Source organism: Numenius arquata, chromosome 2 (assembly GCF_964106895.1).
Source record: "Numenius arquata chromosome 2, bNumArq3.hap1.1, whole genome shotgun sequence".
Classification (NCBI taxonomy): Eukaryota; Metazoa; Chordata; class Aves; order Charadriiformes; family Scolopacidae; genus Numenius; species Numenius arquata.
Genome location: NC_133577.1, coordinates 70399841 through 70425079, shown reverse-complemented (window position 1 = coordinate 70425079; position 25239 = coordinate 70399841). Strand labels below are relative to the sequence as shown.

The window sequence follows — 25239 nt, the reverse complement described above, 5'->3', positions numbered from 1 at the left end:
TAGAGGCTGCTTTATCATTTCATGGGCTGTAAATGAATGTTACTGTCATGGTACTGTTCTGCCAAACTATTAAATGTTCTGACTGAGTAAGTTTCTCCTTTCAGTTGTTGCTGCTGTTTGTAAAAAAACCTGCATGTGAGGTAATGTTGTAATATGAAAGAGGAGAGTTTGTTTAAAAAATATATTTGGGTTTCGTTACCATTTTTATAATTTTACCATACTAGCTTATGTTTATATTTTCCCTCCTCCTGTACTTAACTTCAGTTGGATTTGGTGTGTTTGTAACCAGAAAAAGTGACGTTGGTGTGTTTCAAAATTAATTGTCTCAGCATCTGTGTTTGCTTTTTTGGTGTTTTCCTACCCCTTCCTAGCTTGTTAACAAAACAATACCAGCCACATAATCCAGGGCAGCTGCAGAAGTGCTGCATGTTCTGTGGTGAGCAACACATTTTGCCCTTAAGATTTACTTGTGATACGTAAAGCAAAATGAGCATAATCTCATCCTCCAGATATGAAGGCGAGCTGGCTATGCTGGTGATGAGGAAGATTTATTTATTTTTAACCTGTAATTTGAGCAGTTTTGTAGGCAAGTTCCTGGTGGAAAGTAAATGCAGGATGACAACGCAACACTTTTCAGTTGTTCCCGTGACCATAGTCACAGTCTGAAGTGTGACTATAACAGACATGATATCCATTGGGATGTGGTGTTTTTAAAGCAGTTTCTTACTCGATGGATATCCCTTTCAGTAATCAGTCACATTTGCTTACATTTTATTTAAGAGAAAAGTAGATGCATATTTTCTGTGGCTTTTTTCTGACCTCATCTGCGTTCCATGCATTGCCTACAAAACTAACTGCGGTATGACAGCAGGCTCATTGTGCACAGGTCAGACTGAATGTGCTGCGACTTTCAGATCAAATTTGAATGCCTCAGTGGCTCTTTAGAAGGTTCTTTTACTAGAATGCTGAAGACATTAGATATGGAAAAACAGAACAGGACAGAGAAAGTAAACCTGGAGTACCTTAAACTGTATGTACAGTCACTTTTTAGGATACAGTCACACCTTTACCTGTTTCCTCGTCCATTGTCTTATGTGTTTGATGCAGTTGATTTCATTGCCTGCTTTTTCATGCATTGCACAATTGAAAATGCATCTTTGAACCAAAGCTCAGGAGATGACGCTAAAATGTATTTAATGACTGGCATTAATTTCCAGTGCTGGCCCGAAGAGCTGTTCTACAAAATGTCAGTGAATCCATCAGAGAAGTGCTCAGAGTTCAGTTCAGACGATCAGTAGAGCTAGAGGTAAGTGGTATGAAGTGCGTACAAGTACTCTTTGGTCAATGTAATAAAATAGTGGGTTTAGTTCACAGGCTAAAAAGGTGTTTTAAAAGCAACGCATGTGGTACTATATCAGAGAGAGCTTTATTCTAACTTAAATGTTATTGATGTTGTTGGGCTTTTTTAACATGAATATGAAATCAGCTTTTTTTTACTCATAGAATGTCATCATTTTCTAGGACAGACCTTTCTTGGTTTTGTCAGACGTGAGCAAGCAGTGCCCAGCATCTACTGCTCACCTCCTTTGACTGGTGAACTGAAACTGAACTGAAAAGCTTTTACCCTTAGAAATACCTGTTTAAAAGTTTTTTTTCTTCTGCTAGCTAATTATATACTTAGCACCTTAAAGAAAACCAAACCTTCTGCACAGCCTTGCGCTATTTCATGTTGTGAGTGAGGCCATCAGCACTTGCAAGGAAAGTGATGGAATCCCGAGGGCAGGACTTGGCAGATGAAAAAGGCAGGGGGAAAAAAATCAGGTGTGCAATGGTAAGATGTTATTTTTAAGCCTTCAAATAGGTGTGACTCCTGTTCTTCCACAAGTCACAGAGCTAGGAATTGCTGCACTCTTGGTTTTTTTGTGGAAGCTTCCTCTGCTTTGATGATCAAGGAATCATCTTTGAACAACATTTCAGTGTTGCTTCCTACCCTCAAAGTGAGTGTCTTCTTGAGATGAGGTTTAAAGGCTCTGTTGCTCCCCTCTGTCTCAAACCCTCTGCCTGAGAGGAAAAGACTGTAGAGGTAGTTTGGGGATACCTTTGTTATACAATCAGATACACAGGGGACAAAGTGAAATGTTTTAGTGGAATTACTGGTGTTGGTGCAGGTTCAGCTGCACTTGCAATTTTTCATGTCTGTGTTCATCCAGTTGTGATAGCCCAGCACCACATTGTCTTAGTTTTCTGAGTCTATGATCTCATTTTCATTATGACGTTTACTCAAGTAGCAGTTTGAATTTTGAACATAACTTCAGTTTCCCCATGCACAGGATCCCTTAGTGCCTCTAATTTCTGCTTGCTGATCTGTGTGGGGAAACAGCATTTTGACAGCTCCTGCCATAATCACTGCACTCAGTAATTAAACAACTGGCTGGTATTTGAGAATATACCTCTCTGTACTACTCAGTTAAGACAGGAGTGTTAGAAATTTCTGTCAAATTCCAGCCACAGTGAGCTGCCACTATAAGTTATGTTTAGTTTAGGTCCTCTTAGTAATACCTGCTAGTAAGATTTTCAGGGTTTTTTTGTAAAGAAGATATTTTTCTTCTGGTTTGTGAATTATATCTTCACATTGTGCAAACTGGCATAGTCAATCAGAAGTCAAAAGTTCATGGTGGTAGAACTACATTAATTTTCAGTGACCTTATATGCCTCAGTAATATGGAAGTGCTTGTCCTCTTAATAGTAACAGCAGTAAGACAAAATCTATTTCTAAATATTTGAAGGTTGATTGGAGCCAGCATTTGATATCTTGCTTCTTTATGTTTTTACCCTTAAAATTCCTTCCTTTCATGCCCACTCTTGCCTTGTAAAGCTCTCAATAGGGTATTTTGGCCCTAAGGCTGCTCAGAAGCAACTTTCTTTATAAATAATTCAGTTAGTCCAGCTTCATTCTTTGCAAATTCTTTTTTATCAAAAGGAGAAAACATCTCTGTGGAATCAGTTATGCTTATTTTATGCTAGAATGCTGCTATCATGTGCATTCTCTTTGTGATGCCTCGGGTATTGGTTTTGCACTAAATATAATCACTAGCAAATGTCTTCACCTCTAGCAGTGAAGTACTAACAGAACTGCTCTTTTAAATAAAAAGCTGTTTATAGTATCAGCATGTTTAATGGTGATGTAATGCAAAGTTTTAAATAGAATTCATCTATATTGCTAACCTTAATTAACCAAGCAGAACTGACTTTTGTTAGTTGAGAGTACCCAGGAACAGTGTGTACATTTGCAACTTACTGTAAAGCAGTGCACTTCCCTAAGCTGCTTTTTTACTGTGTCTCCTATTACAGCTCACAGATGTTGTTCCCTTGCTGTGATGTAATGCACAGTAAATCAGGAGACAGTCTTGTTAAATTTAACTTGGTAGTAATGTATGCTTTAAAAATAAAATCCATGGCAACAGTGGATATAACTGCTGCTCACTTTAAGTGCAAACCAAGTTTAACACTGAAAGAAGAATTAAAACTTTTTTTTTCCCAACTTTTTCAGTTAAAACTTTGGTCTCTGCTTCTTTATTATTTCAAACGTTGAGTTGTTCAAGTGGAAAAAAAAAAAAAAGGAGGCAGGCTTGAGTCCTGCCTAATGAAAAAAACTTTTGTCAGCTTTTTCCTAGCAAAAGTGCTTACAGCAAAGTGAGAATAACCTTAACTTTTAAAGTTCTTTCCAGTCGGTCTCAATGTATTGCATCTGCAAAAGAATAAGACCCCATTGTTTGAATAAGAGCAATTTTTGTCAGCTTTCTCTAATGTAAACCTTATGACACTTGGGTAAGATCTGTTATACAATGTTCCCTTGACTTAGTTTTGTTGCATTGGGGTGTGAAATAAAATAGCGTTGGCAGTGACTTGCCACCAGGACCCCTGGTGCTGTTAAGCTCATGCCAACAGGAAAAAGCTTTTTGCCAGCCTCATTTGTGCTTGGAAATTTTATCATGTGGTAAAAAGTATACCTCAGCCACTTTGTTGCTGTATTTAATGTGGGTTTTAGGGCCTATCTGTAGCCTATTGGTTTCTGTAATCCAAAATTAGTAAACCTCTGCCTTCAAAGTAAGACCAGTTCACTGTCAGGCAGTTAAATACTTCTTTCAAGGATGCCACCTTGTGGACTTGGCCTGGCTTCATGGCTACTCACTGCTGCTGAAATTCTGGCTGGTACCATTTAGGTGTGTAAAAGCAATGAGAGAATTGTTGCGTTAGGATGCTAATGTGCGTAGAAGCAGAATCTTTGTTTCATTTTTAAGACCTGTGGGCCTTTGTAGCCCATCTTCAGGAATTTAAACGCTCTCTGCGGGCTCTGTACAGGATGCTTAATAAGGTGGTGGGGAGGAAATCAGTTGTTTATGCTTTCTGCCAGGTGTTTGTGCAGCATAGTACTGTGGAGTGTAGGCATGGATTAGATTGTAGCAAAGGTGGATCTAACCAAATATTTTAGCAGACAATAATCAATAGCAAATGCCTAGAGAACATCATAAGGGACAGGGTAAGCGTACAGCGTTGTTTTCCCCAAATACGCTTTTGGCCTCTGGTAAGTGGAGGCTTGAAAACTTTCTGTACTAGAAGGGCCTCTCATGTGAGGGTAGTTTTGAATGAGACAGTTTGTGTCCTGGAAACAGCAGAATTTGATTAGCCATGGCACTTTGGAGAAGGGATATCTTAACTTGAGGTGGTGTAAGGGTTTTCTGCTCCTACTGGAGGTTTCTGCTTTTGCTGTGGGAATGGCTCCAAAGTGCACACGGAGCTTTGTGTGCTTCTCTGGCTTTATGGCCAAAGTGTTATGATAAGAAATTTATGCTTGTTTACTTCAATAGGTGGCAATGTAAAATATGGTGGTTCAGTTCGCTAATTTGCTAGCATCTAACTGTGCAGTAGAGGTGAAACCTCCAAGAGAGGGTTGAATGGACAGCTGGGATGGTAAACTGTTAGAGCTGTGCCAAGAGGAGCTATTCTCATTCATGAACCAAGAGTGATGAGCTGTGCTCATCTATCCTAGCCAACTTTGCAAAATTCCATGTGAAATAGCTTGTAGACAGCAACATGCTGGCATGGCTATATTATTTCTGTCATCTGAATTAGGCTGTAGAGAGCTAACTCTATAGACACCCCTGTAATATCTCAAGCAGAAATAGCTATTGTTTTGACCTGTGGTGGTTCTAATCTACCCACCTCAAAATTACACTTAAAAGTGTTTTTTTCTTAATTTCCATTCTTCTGGAGTTGCTGTCACTCTTCTGCTGCAGTGAAGCACAAAAGGGAAGCAATGTTAGCTGTTAAGACGAAAAAGTTGGTGCAAAATTCCGGGAGGTGTTCAGGGTAGGCTGCTTTCATTGCACTGCAACAGCTCAGAGTTGGAGACAGCTGAGTTAGTTACCAGAGACTTGCTTTCTTGTCTGAAATACCTACCTCTAGTGCATAAGTATATGCTGGGTACACTAGGCCTCTCTTCCTCAGCATATATTACTTTAAGAATCACCAGCAAATTGTCACTGAGATTTGTAATTCTAATTCCTCTTTTTCTTGCCTTTTAAGTAGTCTCCTTTGCAAGTAATGGGCAACTTTCTTTTCGCATGTCTTACCCGTTATAACTGCTGTTTCCATTTGACAAACTGAAGCTGCAGAGATCATTTCATCCTGAGATAAAAGGACAAAATTTCAGATAAGAGGAACTGAAAAGAGCTGTGCATATTATTCATATCAATGTGGGTCTAAATCCATTTAAAATAAAAGCTGGATCCTGCATATATTTGTGGACTAAGGAGGAAGAAAGGAATAATGAGCAGCATAGATTATTTTTTTAATTTCTTCCTGCTACTGAGGTAGTTTCTTCTGGTGAAGATGATCTCTTAGAAGTGCATGGATTTTAGAGGACAGGAAAGAGCTGCTTGCTGTCTCATCTAAACAGCAATTGCCATCACTTTGCACTGTTGCAGAAATACCAGTAAGGAACATGTGGGTCACAATTTAAGTAACATGGTGCTTTTCTATAAGGATGTTGAGGATTTCTAACATACCCCTTCACCAACGCAAAGCCTGCAAGGTGCTAGCGTGTCTTCATCTAAGAGGTGCATGTTTATCAGAACCTTTGTGTCTCTAGTTTAGATTGTTTATTTATTTGTGAGGCCATCATGTTGGACATCTCAAAATATTTTAGTGTGACTACCTTCGGCAAATGAAGCAAACTGGGGGAGTAAGCCAAAGAGGAAAAAAATAAGGCTGCAGATATCAATATCCTTGATACTGAGAATTTCTTTGAAGGAGACAAGACTGTGAAGTATGTTCAAATAAAGAAAAGCTTCCAGTTGTGACAGAGCAATAGTGGATAAGAGTGTCTGCATGGAAACATTCACCTAAGTTAAATATAAACTTACAGTCTCATTTCTTTTACATGTTGACTAAGGTTCCTCAGGATTTTTAAGAAGACTCAAAGTCAGGAGATTAATTGGAGAAGCAAAATTCTAATTGTGGTAACTGCTGAAATAAGCAGATAGAAGTATTCTCTGGAAGAAAGCATTCTTGAGTGTGAAAATTGTATCCATAAAACACAAGTTATGTATATTTTGCTTCTTGCATATCACATGTGAATAGTATAGGGTGTATTTGCTGTGCAGCATATGACTGAAATACAGAAGTTGTGCAAGCAGTTCAGTAAGTAAACGGCAATTTTGTATGGGAACTCTTATGTACTGCAGGGGAATGCAGGCAAGGGGAAGTGCTACTATGCTGGGATATGATAAATCAAGTAGTGTTCAGATTGGTGTGTTGTACTGAAGAGATTCTAGTAGGTGCGTGTACCTCAGGGGAGTTGCCTCTCTGATGCACTGGAGCAGAGGCTGCAAGGCACATCACTATCAGAGTGTCTGTGCTTCTGCTCCTTCTTGGAAAATTAAAGATTGTATTTTCCTACCTCTTGATGATGTGGCTTTGAAATGCATAAAGCTGTGTAAGTCTAGAGTGCTGCTAAATTTCACATTGAAGATTTTTTTTCAATTCTTTTTCTTTTTTTGTAGGTTTATAAAATTTTCCCCAAATTTGCTTTCTTGGTGACATCGGGTCCTTTCGTTTACACGGCAGTAGCTGTCATAAACGTGCTTGTGAACAGCAGTCTTCTTCGTGGCGAGGCCCCAGTGATCCTCTCATTGCATCCTTCTTTCACTGTGCCAGATAACAGATTCCAAGTTCAGACAGGTGAGTTCTTCCTGACATGAAGAGGAGGAGATGTAGCTTCATATTGATTCATACTTCTTCACTTATGATTAAGTATGCAAGGTCAAGTCAAAACCCTGCGTTCTACTGCTGTGAATCTTAATTCTTGTTTTTTATATTTTTGTATACCTTAAATATGCTACTTTTTAGAATTCTTAATGTAGGAGAATTGGTGAGCAGGAGGATTGATTGCTCATGTATAACGTGAGCAGGATTGCTCATGTAGTATTCAGTTTTCCATGGCTGCTGTGTGACAGCAGCTTATGTGAAGTCCGTGACTGCTAATAATCTAAAGCAAAATATTATCCACATAATAGATTTTGAGAGTAGTCAGTGGTATCATTTAAAATCTTCTTCAGGCACTATTTGCATAACAAAGCCACCTGCCTCGTTGGTTGACTGCATAATGAGGTAGTGACAGGGATTGAGTATATAGGCAGAGAGTTAATGAATGTCAAACATGGTGCTTTTGTTCAGGTATGTTTCACATGTTGTTTCTGCTCTGTTAATAACTACATGGTAAGACATCACTTCTGTAACTGTTTAACTCCTTCCACTGCTTAACATGGTTATATAGATAGACAGTAGACATATGTTCTGTTCTTGAACCTTGTATAACGTTGTTATTAGGGTCTGTAACCTAACCATAGCATTTATTTGGGTAAGACTGTATCAGGTAACCCACAGATATACATGTAGTTAGTATGTCTGCCTGCCTGCTCACATTCCTCTACGCTCACTCTTTCTGTCCTGTGCTCGCTCTTTCTCTCCTGTGAAAGACTTTAAGGTGTATGTATCTAGATTAAAAAGATTTTTTGCTAATTAAGTGTTTGAAAGTGTTAGACTGATACTGATGTATTTAATGGACGCAATAAGTGGTCTTTTAGACAAGCTAAATATTGTATTTAAGTCTACAAGAAAAAGAGACTTGTTGCTTTTTTCCTTAAGATTTTCATTGATCTACTGAGTACGAAGGATTTCAGTGTGGTTGATTCAGTGTTCAAGTCATGTAAAATTAGCTGCATGTATGTAGTGAAGGTCTTTCAGTATGCAAGGGAAAACAGTGGGTATTTTGTCACTAATATCTTTCAGTAATCTAATTACTACTGCTGCAACAGATATTAATGAGTAGAGAATTTACTGCACCAACATAAAATGTATTACTAATGTATTTTTACCCAGTGTTTCACTGAATATGTTGTGAATTCCATGAAGAAGTGATAGCCCTGTGGATTCTCTTGCTCGTTTTGTTCTCTCTCATGGAAGTACTTGTCTGTAGGAATAACATGTACCCTTTGCCTTCAGTGCTTCAGTTTGTGCCTCGTAACGTGGATATTGGGTTCTGCAACTTTAGCCGGCGAATTGAGAAAGGGCTGACAGTGGCTTTCATGGAGGTGAGCAAACACCAGGAGTTCTACAACTTCACTGTGCAGGTAAGATGATTAGCATATTTTGTGTCTGACCCTTTTTATCCTCACCTTTGGTTGTCCTGTGTTTCATCCAGCCAGTAAAATGAGTTAGGTGCTCACTGGCTACAACTTGCCATCTAGATCATATAGAACTATGAAGCTTTGTTATGAAGACAGGATTTTTTCCCCCTACAAAATAATATGGCACCACATATCCCTCTGGTTTTAAACTTTTTGAAAACATGATCCAAGATGATGATTTATATCCAAAAGCATTATGGAATATAGTAGGTTTTATAGTTTTTCATATAAAGTCTTCCCCAAGCCTTATCAATGTCATTCCCATCAGATTTTACTATTACAGAGTACGGTGTGGTTAGAATGTTTTTGTTGGAAGACATCTTTCAGGTCTCACTGGCACTCAGGGTATCCTCTTAGGGTATATAGGAGTTGTATGCACTCTGCCATTATATGAGCAAACATGCTAGTTGCTTCTGAGGTCTAGAAATACTTACAGCAGTGTATGATGTCTGTGGCAGCTGTTTCTGGAACTTCATGTATTAAATGTATTGCATATGTGCTGGGTACTGAGCCACATAGCAGAGCTTAAAACTCCCTGGAAAGTCAGTAGTTCAGCTGAAAGAGACCAACTCCCTCTTCTGTCTGAATTCTTAAATTTAATCTATCTTTGTTGTAATACCAAAATTAGTAAAAATTTTATTGTATTATTTAACTGGCACCATAAATACCCATCTGTAGTACCCTAAAATAAAATCATAGCAGGAAAACTGACATAAACTTTTTAGTACCTAAAGCACTATATAGCAAAGGGCTCAGAACTGTACGACTGCATGACACTGTGACTGAATAGACTGAAGACAGAACTAGCAAAGCAATTTCTTGAACTATCAACTTAGCAAACTTCTATTTTAAATAGTTCCTTACTGTCTGGAAAACGTGTGTCTACATGAACACAGTTGCTGTGTATATCGGTGCCAAAATAAGGCTTCTAACCAGTGGCAGGATATGGGCATGCATGGTGCAGGAGGTTTTCAGAATGTTTCCTTGTCATGGTCTCTTCCTGTCTGTTCCATGCTCCATTTGTTTGGTCTTCTAAAATTTCTTTATTGGCAGATTTATTTTGCTGACTATCTCTCCAGGTGGGTTTTTTCATCAGTTTCTGGACTGTAGCTTTCAGGTCATTCTGGATTATGATTGACCTTAAAGGATAACTCTTAGAAGAGGAATTCACATGTAACTTTGCCTCTTCTGAGACTCAGCAGGCTGAAACAAGCTGGAATAGACATTCCTCTGTTCTGATGTGAACTGCCCTCCCCCTCTTCATATTAGCGGGGAAAAAAAAAAAACTGTCAAGGAAGGAATGGAAATGCCAGTGATTTGATTTTGCTGACTATGTTTCCATCTTGTCTTTTCAGATACTGAATATAACTCTGAGTAGGCATGGGGGAGCGTTTCGGCAAGGCCCCGTGAGCATTGTTTTTGCCGTGCGAGGTAGATACGGTTTTCTAAATGGGTCCGAAGTCAGTGAGCAGCTAAGAAACTTGTCTGTGGTGGAATTCAGCTTCTACCTGGGCTTTCCTGTGCAGCAAATTGCTGAACGTGAGTACTTGCTGTTCGCCAAGACTGCAAAATACCTTTTTTTAGTATTTTTTCCTCTCTATGATTTTAAAGTGATTTTGTACATAAGTGATAATGCAGCTTCGAGTACCTAACTAGTATCATGAATTCTTCAGAACAAATCCATGTCCTTCCCTGTTCACATACTGCATACCAGCGTTACAGCAACTTGTTGCTTTTGTCATCATCCTTTCCTTCTGCACAGGGCCAGTTGTGCTTCACCTGGCTTCATTAGTCCATTGGTCTTAGTTCAAGTCACTTCCATCAGTATTGCTGTGAAGTGTGATCCAGGGTGTGTGTCTGTGGATGTGTCTACAGGGGCCTTGGCTGCTTCTCAGCAGGATTTATAACTTTGGGCTTTGTGTTGCACTTAGGCGTGGCTCTGACTTCTATAACATCTGGGACATTGGCAACATAAGCTTATATTTGCCCATATAATCTGTCTGGGCTATCGAGCAGCAGTTGTTTTTTTTGAGTAGTCTATTATGTTTTAAGGTCACTTTTTCCAGATCATGGCTGTCCTATACATAGATTAATGGGACCTGCCCGCATAGCAGAGTTTGCTTAACCCTCAGCCTTGACAACTTATGTTTGGTTAGATTTTTCAGATGACCTCAGTCTCATAAATAAGCCAAGTTTCTAAACTCAACGCTTATCCCTGTACATAACTGGATTTTTCATGACAGAAATGTCTCATGAATGTAAGCAAGATCATGAGAGAACAGTCCCTGCCTTTCCTGGTGGCAAGTGTTACTGTAAACCCAGTCCATTCATTCCCAGTTTCTCCTATGTCACTGTGCTTTCCCATGCAGTTTTTTAATTTTCAGAGTTATTTTTGTGAGCTATTTAGGTGCATAGCACCTGACATAATGATTTTCTCTATACATTTAAATGTTTAATGGAAAATCAGGGCTAAAGGCAGCTGCTGTTTGTTATGCGACTGTACAATAGTATGTCAACAAAGACATTATATGAGAGTGTTTGTCAACAGAAGTTGTTCTCTATAGCACCTCTAAATCTGTATAAGATGACTGCACAGGATACTTTCCCAATGACTAGAAGCATAAAAGTACTAATTTGAAAATTTTTTGTTTTCATTTTTCAGCAGTTTGAACCTTGTCTATGTTTACAAGTACCTAAAGGGTGGGTTGAAGGATGATGGAGCCAGACTCTTTTCAGTGGTTTCCAGCGATAGGACGAGGGGCAATGGGCACAAGCTGGAACATAGGAAGTTCCATTTAAATATGAGGAAAAACTTCTTTATGGTGAGGGTGACAGAGCACTGGAACAGGCTGCCCAGGGAGGTGGTTGTGGAGTCCCCTTCTCTGGAGATTTTCAAGACCCGCCTGGATGCAGTCCTGAGTAATGTGCTCTAGGCAATCCTGCTTTAGCAGGGGAGTTGGACTAGATGATCTCTAGAGGTCCCTTCCAACTCTGACAATTCCATGATTCCGTGAACCCTCTGCTCCCATAATCAATTAAAAAATGCAGCAGGTTGTTGTCTCATTTCCTTTAGACATTTCTGCTCTCGGTAGGTCTTATACAGACTGTACCTGTGCAGTGGTAGCTGTATTTAGTTCAGCCAGGACCAAAAGCCTTGAGTATCCTTGTCCATAGGTGACCAATTTCTTTTGTTCCTTGTGAGGCCACAGAATTTCTCAGATTGTAGGCTGTGGTCTTTATCTCTCACTGAATTCAAATTAAGTGTTGCTCTTGTCTTGATTGCTTCAAAGACAATTTTCTTTACTCTGCAATGTCTCTTTTGCACCTTTGCCCTAGGGTTTATTACTTTTGGTCTCTTGGGTATTATTTTCAGTGTCATGGGGCACTTTTTTCCTGTGATGTACACACATTGGGTCCTGCAGTTTTTAGTTTTGTCCACATATTCTGGAGTGAGATTTCTAATGAATTTGCAGGTTGCCCCTTGCTGAGAATCCACCTTCGGGATTGTCCAGTGAGCTACAGTGCAATTAAATGATAACAGAATTTCTACCAAGGCCGATGTATCCTGAAAGACAGGCTGGTCATAGGGGAAAAACATTCCTATTAAACATGCGTGTATGCTGTTCTCCTTATTTTCCTTTCCTGATGCTACTTAGGAAATTTGAAGGTAATTTCTTTAGTGCTCATAGCAGGAGCTCTCCCTGTGTTATCTGCATGCTTATAGTGCCATGGAGCTCTGTGGTAGCTCACACGCTAATGAGAAAGCCATACAAAGTAGAATGAGCGAAGAGGTCAGACAGTGCCTTTGGAAAAAGGTCCCATGCGGATTTGTCCTCCTTTCCTGACTACTCTGAGGATTTGCAATGAAGTAATGTAGATGTTGGCTGTTGTGGCCTGGCAAATCTCTCCTCTGTTAGTACAGTGGCATGTCCAAGCCTGTGGGCGAGTTATTTCTATAACTTCATTTCTGAAGCTTCAGGAATTGTTTGTTTATTCCTGATGGTAATTTTAAACAAATATGCCATGAGTATGGTAATTTCATTCCTGCAAATTCCACCACGGGCCTCCAGACTCTTTAAACACAAAATTATTTTTCGTTCCTTCAAATCCACCAATTCTCCCAAACGATACTGAACCTCAAATCCTCAAGCAGACCCTTAGTGTAGGAAGGCAGAATTGCTCATCGGTGATGACTAAATCCATCATGATACAGACTTTATTCCCAGATTCTCCTGTTTGGAACTCTTGAAAAATGCTGTTTCTTTGATGCACACCCCCGTAGTGGGGATGATGACAGCTGAACAAGCCATGTATAACCCTTGCCTTCAATGACCCCACCTAAGTAACTGCTACCGTAGTTAATTGAATGAATGTTGCCAACGGAGCATAGCACTTGCCTCAGAGATCTTAGCCAGAGTTCGTCGTTGTTTGTATCTCTTAGTTTGTTTGATAGAGGAATGTTGAAGACGACTTCCAATTTTGTCTATACAAAGTTTCAAAAGTTTCAAAACATTTAATGTTGTATTAAAATAAATAAAAAATACATATAATAAAATTAAAAATAAATATGTTAAATTTCAATTTAGTAATTCAGAATTTTTAGGAACTATGAGATCTTTGCAGGGTTTACAACGTAGAAAATATGAGGATTTGGTGGGTATGGTGCCTTAAATCAAGGAGCATCTTGGCAGCATTTGACTTCCTCATATTTACTGTAGATTGAGCCCACTACAGGACAGCTCATTTTGAGTTGAACTTGTCTAGTCTGGTCTCAACAGCGCATCGGTGTGTTTGTAGTCACTGTTTTGGAACATCGGACATGGTGCGATTTGATAAGTCAGCAAAGTGGGAACAAGAGTTTCTCAGCTTGTTAGAGCTATGGGTCTGTCATTCAGCAAGCACAATAATGAATGTAGCTCATATACTTTTATAAGCGAGGCAACCACACTCAGTTATTTTTAGCTGTTTCTACAGTTTTTTTACACTGTTGCTGTGACTGTATTTTGAGCCAAAGGGTTTTAGATCTCCAGTATTCATAGCCAGAAATCATGTCCAAAGGCAAAGCAGCATTGGGCAGATCCTTCTTGAGACATCTTATTCAGCAGTCTGTTGAGGATGACCAACAGCCAGATCCTCAAAGCTGCTTTGGCAGGAAGATGCCTAAATGGTTTTGTTTTCTAGGCCCTAAACTCTCTGCTTTTATGCTGTCCCTCAGTCTAGAGGAGTTGTAGCAATTAAGGTGTGGTGAAGATCTGCCTTAGAAAGGTTGCTGCTTTGCTCTGTGCAAATTGATGGGCAATCCTCTGCTTTTCAATGTGAACTTTGGGGGGATTTTTGAATATTTATATATTTACAGATAAGCAATTTATATATATTATTGTTTATATGTAAATATGAAAAGTTCCTTTCCATGCTGTTCTACACCATTTGTACCTTAGTTATCAGGCATGGTTAATACTTTGGTGATGAATTTTTTTTTCTCCCCCCCCCACAAAGGCTCCATATATGATATTTTGTAGGTTTTATAGTCTGCACCTGAAGAAAATGAACTGATTTGTAGGTGAGCTGAGCTGTCATGGTCAGCAGGTTCACATTGATTCATACTAAGGAAAAGCTATTTGTGTCATACCACTGTATCTCAACATTAAGTGAAGTCATACTTTGTATTTGATATCCCAAATTTGAGCCTTGGTGGAAGGAATGTGTTTGCTCCCTGATGCTTGTTCACTTCACATTGCCTTTCACACACAGTCCTTCCACTGTTTTTTGGGTTTCTTTTTTCACATAAATAATATGTACTGTTCATACTTCTAACTGTGTGGGTTGTGCCCATGCAGTACATCATTAACAACAGGACTTGTCAGCCTTTTTCCACTCATTTAGAGTCAGGCTCAGTAGTGAAAATTGTTATTTTGACAGAATGGACTCTTCTGTGCAGGTGTAGGGCTGTTGGAGTGGCCAAGCCTGGAAACTTCCAGAATTTTTTCTTTCCCTTACAGACTTCTAGGCGACTTCAACAACATGCTTCTATTCAAACATTGTTTATACCTTCCTGCATGCTTATTTTGTGTTGCCCACCTTGCATCTCAGGTTTTAGGTTTTAAACTCGTTAGATGGTCATGAACTACATGTCAGCTGAAAGAAAACCAAGTCTAGTTGCGGGTTTTGGATGCTAGTTCATTAAAAACGATAAGAAATAACATATTTGATCTCTCTTTGTGGCTGGAAGATTTCTCTGAGGGACAGGCAAAGGCTAGCTGTGGACTAGATGAGGAATATTGACCTTCATGAACTTACCCCAAATAAATCTCTTTGTTTTTATTATGACTTTAAATAGAGAGAGTTGCCTTGGGACTTGCTATTTTTTCAGTGCCCTAAGTAGCATGTTGATGGGTGGCATTTATTTCAGATATCTTGGAGATGTTGCAAGGCCAATAGGATAACATAAAATTATATGATACGGTTCAAAGACTGCAGAAATATTTGGCCTTTTTTTTCTGGGTGGATTTTAGAGTGTTACTATTGCCCACGCTCGAATATTTACATGGAATCTTATTTTTCAGTTCATGCCTTCTCATTCCAAATAATGCATTCTCTCCATGCTTTCTATTACTGTTCCTCTATTTATTACAAATCAGAACAATCAATATGGTACCATTTCTATCCGGCATGGTCCCATAGATCTCTGTATAGGAGGGGCAAAGAGGTCCTTGTTGGGTGAAGGCCATGCTGCCTGAGTGGTGTGCTTCAGACTGCTGTCAAGAGGTTTCTGGGTGACTAGGTGACCCTTTGCCTTTTCAGTCAGCATGGAATCAATGCTGTTACGCTGTATAGTGCTTCAGGGCTGTGTGTTAGAATCTTCTAATGATGCTAGCATCTACTTCATTAATGCATCTATAGTCATTAGCAGACCAGCCGCAATCTAACTAATAATTGCGTTTTGTCTATCCAGCTTCCTCCTCAGAATAACAATCAGTCTGTGCTGTTTTTAATTGTTAGTCCCAGGATGCATTAGGAATCTTGCAAATATGATCTTGCTGCAGTGCTGACACTCTAGCTGAGCTCAGGATCCAGCCACGTGTGTTGGTGAGGCACTTGAGTGACCTGTGGAATAGGAGTTGGAGCCTGGATTTTCTGACTTCTGAGCATGGTCTCAGTTGCAGAAGTGTCCATCGTTTCATGCATTCTTCCTCAGGTTTTAGAACCCAGCCTTAGTTGCCAATGATCATCGCACATCTTCCTTTTCAAGATTTTTCTGCTCAAGTTGTTTTATTTTTAGATTTCATTAATTCCGTGAAAAGTTTAAGTGAATAGTCATCCAGCAATTTGCATGAATTAAATCATTTTCAAGCACTAATTAGAAAAAGTGTGAAGAGCACATTAAGTATTGAGGCAAAATGTGATTTTGGTTTAAAAGAAGAAAAAACTCTGAACTGCTAGCAGTTCAAAGTTTTATGGCCATTGGAAGGTTTTTGATTTTCTTATCTTGCTCTTCCCATGCTTTGGAAAAACAACAGATGCAGTTTAGTTTATGCTTTTTTGTTCAGGTTGTATTTCTAATTTGAAGTAAACAATTGCATGACCAGAGTAAATAGAACTCCAATCTAAAAGCTATGATCAGAAGAATATGTAGCAGGATGCCAAAATTAAATGTGTTTGTTTAAATGGACTGTGAGGTGCTTTTTGTATGTTTGAGAATTTTGGAAATTTGATGCATTCTGGTCAGTGTATAGAGGGGCTGATGTCTCCTGTTCAGAATAAAGGACCATATTTTGATATGCTTCTGAATAGTAAGTCACAAAGTACCTCCCACATGGTTTTCTTGAAGCTAGTAGTGCCATTATTGAAATAAAGGTGGATTAACAAAATTTTCTTTTTTTTTTTTTTTTTTCCCCGGGAATATTTATAAATCTATGAAAATAAAAGATACAACACAACTAGTAGTTCTTTTACTCTTGCTTTAACAAAAAAAAATTTTAAGGGGCAGAAGAATAAGTTATTAGGTACACTGACAGAGGTCAGCTACTCTATAAATTATTGCATAATTAAATTAGAAAAATGGTAATTTTCTATTTCTCTGAAACATGCAATAGTGGCAAGCTGCTCTAGAACTGACTTTACTCTAAATTCACCTAGCATAGACCAGGTCATTAAATTGTTATGTGCTGCATTCTTTCTATTCATGAAATGGTTTAAAAATTAACCTTTGTATGATGCTTAGCAAACTGCATCTGGATTAAATATTTTGAGAAAGTTAAGACCATTTCTTTTTCTTATTGCCGTAGTGAAGCGTAAGACTTCCCTTGAGGAAAGTGTTGGCCCAGCCCCCATCTAAACTTCTTTCCCAACATGTCTTTACTGCTCTCCAGTGGAAACCTTGGGAAAAATCTTATCCGTATTGAAGTCAGTGGAAATAGACTTTATTTAGTTCACTGGGGCAAGGATTTCACTCTGGAGCAGAGATTTTTCTGGAAGATCTGAGAAATTAGGAAAGCTTGGAGCCACCAAGCCAAACACAAAGCCTTGTTTTGTCCATAGCAATACTTGCACATGCATTTATTTGTGATTTTTGTTAAAAAAAAAAAAAAAATTACCAAGGTGGTGTTTTTTAAATGCTTCCCCCTGCACAAGTCTGGAACACAAATAGGATATATTTAGTTTTGTGCTTTATATTTAGTGTTTTCGTGTAGTTTCTGCCTCAGAGAAGGTCTTATTTTCATTCCGAGACATTCATGAGTTGCCTCATTGCCTTTTAAGCAAACGTACAATCCTGCAGCTAGGTCAGTAAGAGTCACAATTCAGACAGGGAGCTTTTACTTTCGAGTTTCTGGGAGCAATGACCTCAGTACAGCAGCTTGAAATCTTTCAGGTAATAAATCTGACTGCTTCAGTTTGCTTCTTTTTGTTCAGAAACAAACTGGGGAATGTATGTTCGGAGTACTTTCCTTACCGTTGTGTCTGCATAGCCTCAGGAGTAGTAATACATCTGTGTAAATAAGATGCTAACTGACAGCATAAATTATGAAGTGCCTTCTTTTTTTGTATATGTTGTTGAGAATCCTGTTCTTACGGATGTTTTTCCTCCATTCTGTTTTTCCCTCAGCCTTTCATTATCCTAAGCTTAATGTGTCTCAGTTGATGAAATCTTCCTGGGTGAGAACAGGTATGTACAGTCTCTGTAAGTAAGTAAAAGTGCAATTATTTTTGTTAGCAGGATAACTAGCCTACATTAATACTGATAGCTTAAGGGTGCTGCATTTTTATGAGGTAATAACGTGCCTGAGCTGAATAAATTCTAAAACCAGAGGCCTGGTGACCTGGAATATCTGGGAGATGTAATTCCTGGGTCTAGAATGAACTACTGCAATTCCTTGATAACGCACACAAGGTAGTTTTTGTCTATAAAGCAATTCATTCTTAGTGAGAAAACTTACACTGTCAAGCATAAAGTGTCTACTTTGCATGCTGTCAATATACCACAATGATTTTTAGGTTTTTATTTTTTTTAAGTGAAAATTAATTTTCTTTTCATGTGGCACTTTCTACCAAAACATGCCAGGAATAAAACAAAATGCAAATAGATAAATTATAAGTACATGATAGCGTTTCATCACATTTCAGTGATCTCTTCTGATTCATTTACAGTATTTATCCCACTCAAGTCTTCTGGATGTTTCATTCTATAATACACAGATACAGTTGAGCGGTCACATTTAGATGCTTGAAGGCAGTTGAAGTTGCCTGTGCACTGTAGGTCTTACCTACTTCTTTAAAGCAGAAAGCCTACGGTGATCAGGCTATGTCTAGCAAACTTGCTGTTAGGGTGCAGATGCCCCACTGGATACACTTCTGTCTTCCCACAACTTTTCCACCTGTAGTTCACCAGTAATATAGACTTCCTCTTTTTTCAGGTATCCCTCTCTCCTTTCACCAGTGACCCAGTTTACTTTTTAAGCAGGAAACCAAGTTGCAACTTAATTTCTGAAGCCCATGCAGTTTGTTTTAGAGAAGAAAAATTAATTTCAGATCATGTTCAGTAGCGTGAAAGAAGCTACATGTGTGTATTCCACATCCAAAGTCATCCTTCCTTAGATATTTGTGTTGGCTTTTTTGGTCACACCCCTACCATCTCTTACTCAGCCTTAGGTTTGCTTTGTCCATTGTTGCTGGAAGTTCCTTTAGATCCTGCAGTAAGAAGAGGGTTATTCCAGCTCAGAAATCCTGTACCTTTGGGTTTTTCTAAACTTACTGACTGTAAGATTTTTGAAAGCCAACTGCAGCACTTTTTTTGCTGTAGAGGAATTTTTTGTAATCCCAGTTCTTGCAGACAGCCTGGGAAGAGCTAGTAGACTTTGGCTGAGTCAGTCCTTTCAGTCTGTGTATCGTATTGTAAGGGTAATGACTCATGACATAGGAACAGGATAGAATTTGTGCACATAAAGATGAGTTTTTTAATATTGGATTACACAGATATATGCGCATGTATGACAATAGTCATAAAAGTTGGGATATGCAACTGTAGTTGTCCCTCTCAGTTGTAGAATACAGTTCATGCCATTAGGCATAATTCATTGATACTGAAATTCAATACACAGACAAAAAACATCTTCTACTTGCTGTATATAATAGCCTGAGGCTACTGTCTATTTATTTTGCTGTTTGAGATACTTAATCTGTGATTGAATTTAGAAGGCAGATGCTGTTGATCTGTGTGAGAAATCATTAAGATATTTCCTTTTTCTGACATCTTCAGTGAAAATTTTTAAATGGAAAAAGTGGCTTTAATATTTTTGTTTTAAAAATTAAGAAAAAATTACATTGAATTTATTTCATCTAATTGGATGGCTTTTTATTAAGCACCACACTTAAAAAAATAAACATGAAAACACTTACTGAAAAAGGGACTTTTGAAAAATACAAACCATTTTAGTGGAGGAATGAAAACTGAACCATTTTACTGCAGACAGCGGTGAGTTGGTTTATTGTCCTTTAGGATTGTTTAATTAGGTCATTTGAGTGACTATTGCTCTATTCACTCCATTTTTCTTTTACTGGATGCCATCTTGTTAGTAAGGGTCCACAATTTTTTCATGTTTCCTATGAGTTGTTCCTCAAGGATTCCTCTCATCATTAGCTGTCCCAGTGACCCAGAGTACCTGGGGTTGGGAAGTGAAGTGGGAAGGGCTACTAACCATGTCTTTTGTGCTATGATTGCCATACTTGTTAATTTTGTCTTATCTAGGGAAGATGCACTTGGAATAGACAGCTTAATTCATGTGCTAGTCTCCTGTTTTTTCTCCTTGATTCTGAACCCTTGCCCTGCCCATCTCCACCTCTGTATGACTTCCGATCACAACACTTTGACTGAAAGTAGTTACAGCAGACAATTTAGACTGAATATTCTCTTTTCTTTTTTTTGAATAATTCATTGAACACTCATAAGTTTATGGTTTTTTTAGAGTTGAAATGGTTTCTTCATTATCCTGGGTGTGTCTAGACTGGTTGAGATTCAAAATGCCCTTAGCCCTAATTATTATTTTTTTTTTTTAATTTATTTCTTTTAACTTTTCCTACGCACTGTCTTCCTTTCCAACATGTAACCTCCAGCTGAACTGGACAGTATTCCCATACAAATACAGCTGCTCTTGAATTGTCCGTGAGATGTCAAAGGTGACTCAAAGCTTGTAATTGAAGTTGCAAAAAAAGAGACTGGAAAAGTTTTACTAATTCATTTGTGTTCTTGGGTTACTTTCTCTGCATTGTAGTTCTCTTGGGTGTCATCGACCAGCGAATTCAGGAGGAAGTGTTTCAGGCTGAGATGGAGCGGAAACTGGCTCACCTGTTAAACGAGGCGTTGGTCAGAGGGCGGATATGGAGACGAGCCAGTTTTGCAGGCAGCAACGTTGTGCAGGTATTAAGAGCTCAAAGTCAGAGGAAGAAATAAAGGGTAATAAATTATTGAATAAGTTAATATTGTCTAGGTTTTGATCTGAGAAAGGGAACTCAAAAGCATATATCACATTTAGCTAGTTGATGATGCTTGTGTTGTGCACCTAAAATACGGTTCTTGTGGATACCTTGTCTTTTAAGCTAAAAATAACAAATGGAAACAACTGAGTGTTTTAAGTGACTACTAAAAAATTCTGATGACTTCTAAAAACTATATTGAAAAATATTTTACCAACCTCCTATTTTAAAAACTTACTATCTTGTCTGACTTACATGAGGTGCCTAGCAAAAGGAGAAAGGATGCTTATCTGAGTGAAAAATGTGTTTTGCTGGCACAGCTACTTCACAGCTCTCTGTGGTGTTTTGGTGGTGCTGTAGAAATATGAAATAGAATCACGTGCAGCTTGATGCAGCAGTAGAGTAGTATATTCTGCCCCTTAACTACCTGTTTGTCACAGTACTCTTGGTCACAGGAATGGCTTTCAAGTAAGAATGATTAATCATGTCAGATCTTGCACACATGGCGGCTTCTGCTGTCTGGATTCCAGTGCTGCTTTATAGTTTTGTCACAGATAGAATTATTCACATAATGTCCAAGAAGACTTGGATATTTAATTTTACGTTTTAAAGTCTCACATGTGCTCTTTCTAGTCAGTTCAACAAACTGAAAGCCAAAATATGCTTTGATGGCTCATCTTCTTAAAAATTGTTTTTTCCAGCTAATTCACCGATGATTTACTTCACAGATGCCCTTCTAGTAGTTTAGACCTATTATCTTTATTTAATTTCATCCTACAGTGTTTGCTGCCACTTACATTTCCAGATGTTGGGATTTTCTTACTTTTATTTTCCTGTCTCAGAAACATCTGTTCCAGTAATAGAGATTTTATTTTATTTTAATTTTGTGCAGCTTTGAATTGCTGTAAATAGATGAAGCTTCAGATCTTCTATTCCCAACACTTCTTATTGCACTTTGTTCTTTATGCCTCAGTCCTCCATTTGCATTTAAATTAAATAAATATTCCTTATGTTGCTAGCAAAGATACCACAGCCTATAAAAAATGTGTACATGTAGATTACGGTTTTACTATTTTACATAATAAAGCTCAGGTAATTTTTTTTTTGCATGCACAAAATTACAAGCAGGTCCTTTCTAGCTAAAGAATAGTATTTCAGAAAGTAGAAATACAGCGTTTTTCTTGTGACTTTGTAATACTTATTGGGACATAAGATAAGTCTGCAGTTTATGTTACAAACAGCAGTGCTGTTCTTTTATGCCAGTTAATTAGTGCAAAGAGTCTGCAAACTGCTGTCTTTGGGCAGTGGAGGATTCTCTTAGTTACAGTCAATATATCATACCATCCCACATAACACAGGGCTTCTCCAGGTGCTCACAGCCCACACTATTATATAGGGTTAGTCCTGTAGTAAAGGAGATGTGGAAGAAGGAAGGCTGAAGGAGATACAGACACCTATCAGCAAGGTGATAGGTGTCCAGCTTCCCTGCAGGAGAATGGTAGGTGCCATCAGGTACTGTAACTTCCTGGTAGCTTTGCTTTGGCAGGATGTTCAGGTGTGTGGTAGGTGAGACAGCCTTTAGAGCCTATTGTCTGCACCTGGAGTGAGACACCTGGTAGTGGGCTTCTGAGTGGAGGATGATTTCTTTCAAGGGTGCTCCCCCGTCATTTGAGGATCTGGTCCATAGTCATTTGCAGCAAACCTTTTAGTTTTACTGCTGCTAATTCTATTCCTCATAGCCACATTTATAAGCTGTGTTTGAAGTGTGTTGTATATATGTATCTGTTTGTGTCTCATGGGAGAGCTATTAATGTTCTTTGTGCTTTATATTCAGATTTTCCCATATGTATTTCTTGCACACAAACCAGTGACTGCTGTGATACTAGGACGTGATGAAGTGAAAATAAGAACAGAAGCTGCCAGCAACCCCACTGTTGGATACTTTTATTAGCAGGACATGCATATGTTCAGGAAAGACTAGACACACATTTGATTTGTGTTGAGCTCTTATAGACTGGAGTTTTTCCTAAGATGAAAGAAATTTATAGTGTATCAAAATGTGACATTTCTAAGCTCTGTGGAGAATCAGGACTGTGGTCAGAAGGTGAAGCAATTATTTGTGAATGTTACTGCAGGTATATTAGTTTCCTTTCACATACTAAGAAAGTAGAAGTGATACCTTGTGAGGTTTAGATTTCATTTCTAAAGGTGTGTGTTAGGATCTAAGAACTTTGAAAATTACTATTTAAATCTAGACACTTTGAATAAGAGCTTTGAACTACCTAGGGTGCCCAAGTAACATGTTTTACCCTCCCGTTTGCCTATCTGTACTATTAACAGGTGGCACTCCATGATAAAAAAAAGAAAAAAGCCTATAGTCATTACATAGAAAAACCTCTGAAGTCCCACACCTGACTGTTGTACATGAGATATTACACAAAAATGAATGGAACTGCTCATATCAATGTTTCACAGAGCAAGGCATATATATTTTTAATACGTATCTGCTGTTGCTGCAAATTGAAGGCACATGTTTAATGCAGTTTGCATTGCGTCTGCAGAGGCTAGGCCCTGAGCTATATTTTGTCAACAGTTTATAATAATAAAAATCATTCTCATTACATTTTTTGAGGAATTAAATGGCTTAATTTTACTTCATACATATACCAGAAGCTAATGGCACTGGTGAAGGCCGCACCTTGAATACTGTGTTCAGTTTTGGGCTCCTTACTACAAGAAAGACATTGACATTCTGGAGCATGTCCCGAGAAGGGCAACAAAACTGGTGAGGGGTCTAGAGAACAAGTCCTATGAGGGGTGGTCGAAGGAACTGGGGTTGTTTAGCCTGGAGAAAAGGAAGCTGTAAGGCGATAAGGAGGCCTTATCGCTCTCTACAACTACCTGAAAAGAGGCTGTAGCAACACATTGGGGTCAGTCTCTTCTCCCAAGAAATGGGCAATAGGACAAGAGGAGATAGCCTCAAGTTGTGCCAGGGGAGGTTTGATTGGATATTAGGAAAAATATCTTCACTGAAAGGGTTGTCAAACATTGGAACAGGCTGCCCAGGGAAGTGGTTGAGTCACCATCCCTGGAGGTATTTAAAAGACATGGTGCTGAGGGACATGGTTTAGTGGTAACTTGGCAGTGCTAGGTTAACGGTTGGACTTGATGATCTTAAAGGTCTCTTCCAGCCATAAGGATTCTATGATTCTAATGCAAAAATGATTAATTATCTTTCATTTCAGCGTGCTTGGCCTTTTGAACCTAGTAGAAAGTGAAAAGGTGATCCTACTAAGTGACAAAAAGAACGATGTTCCGATTTAAAGAGCACGTTAAGCAACACTGTAGTTGTAATGTGTGTGAGGACGTAGTAGCTATGAGAAGACATAGTGACTGAATTGAGCTTTTCATTAAGGCAGAGGTTTATTCTCTTGGTTTTCTACTGACAGCTTATGTGTCTCTCCCGAGTGTGCAATCTGATTAAAGGCCCGGTCTTGCTGGGAATTTTTTAGATTTTTAAATAGAGCCTTTGAGTCCTGCTTGCTGCTTCACCTTTTCCTCAGAGGCCCCTCCGATCGCTGCCCCGGGCAGAGACCAGCCCCTCCCTCAAGTTGCCCACAGCCTGTTCCTGCCTCTATTTTGGCAAGCCAGTTTCTTGGCTGGGCAACCCTCTGCAAGCCAGCAGAGGACATTTCCTTAGTGTTGCCTTCGGTGCCCTGGCCTTCTCCGTCCCCTTACTGGTCTCCCCAGCTCAGCGCGAGAAGGGTCTGCCAAAGCGGGTAGGTGATGCCCTGTCCTGCCCCAGCCAGAGCACTTCAGGAGGGAGGGTGGCTGCCCGCAGGTGGCACTGCCGTTTCCCATCCAGACACGTTCCTGTGAGAGTTCCATCAGACCCAGGGCAGGTTACCTGTGATGCCTGTTTCACATATGTTTTATACTGCATTGTCTGCAGAACCATTCGGACCGCAGTACAGCTTGATTTAATTGCCTGGACACTGAAATCCTACTTGTAATAAGGCAGAAAGCAGAACCTTTTTTTGATATTCTTTTTTTTCCCTCGGAGGTGAATGTGGTGGAAAAGGGAAAATAATCCTCATATATGCATTTTGGAGATCGCGTGCATGCATGTTTGCTTGTTTCTAAGTAACGCTCATGCCCTCAAAACCAAGCCCTGAACCAGTTCACCCAGGGATTCCTTATTCCTTACCCTGGGGGTTGCTGGCTGGGACATCCATCCCACTGGAGGACTGATACTCTGCAAACGCTTTGCGAGCTTGCCCACCACCTAGAGTTCCCCGCTTTAAATTAGGAACTAGATTTGGTTACCAAGGCAACTCTGTTCACTGACCTATGGTATTCTCTTGAAAACACATTTTAAATTAAATTTACTGACACCTGAACACAGTTAAGCCTTTACTCCGTGAAGGTTAAATGCACATCTGGTATCAACAAAGACGGTATCATTAATGTACACAGAAGTTGAATTAGTCTTTTCTTCTTTTTTTTTTTTTCATTTTCTGCC

The 25239-nt window shown here is 39.0% G+C and overlaps 1 protein-coding gene across 1 annotated transcript in view; it reads left to right on the top strand.

Annotated features, from left to right (window-relative positions):
• The window catches only part of KIAA1549 (KIAA1549 ortholog), a 148326-nt gene that overhangs the window by 74783 nt on the left and 48304 nt on the right, over nt 1–25239 (top strand). Inside the window, exons 3-8 of the mRNA XM_074168721.1 lie at nt 1218–1306; nt 7065–7242; nt 8566–8693; nt 10106–10289; nt 17854–17913; nt 20516–20661. Of these exons, the coding sequence (XP_074024822.1) occupies nt 1218–1306; nt 7065–7242; nt 8566–8693; nt 10106–10289; nt 17854–17913; nt 20516–20661 (785 nt within the window). The remainder of the gene's footprint in view (nt 1–1217; nt 1307–7064; nt 7243–8565; nt 8694–10105; nt 10290–17853; nt 17914–20515; nt 20662–25239) is intronic.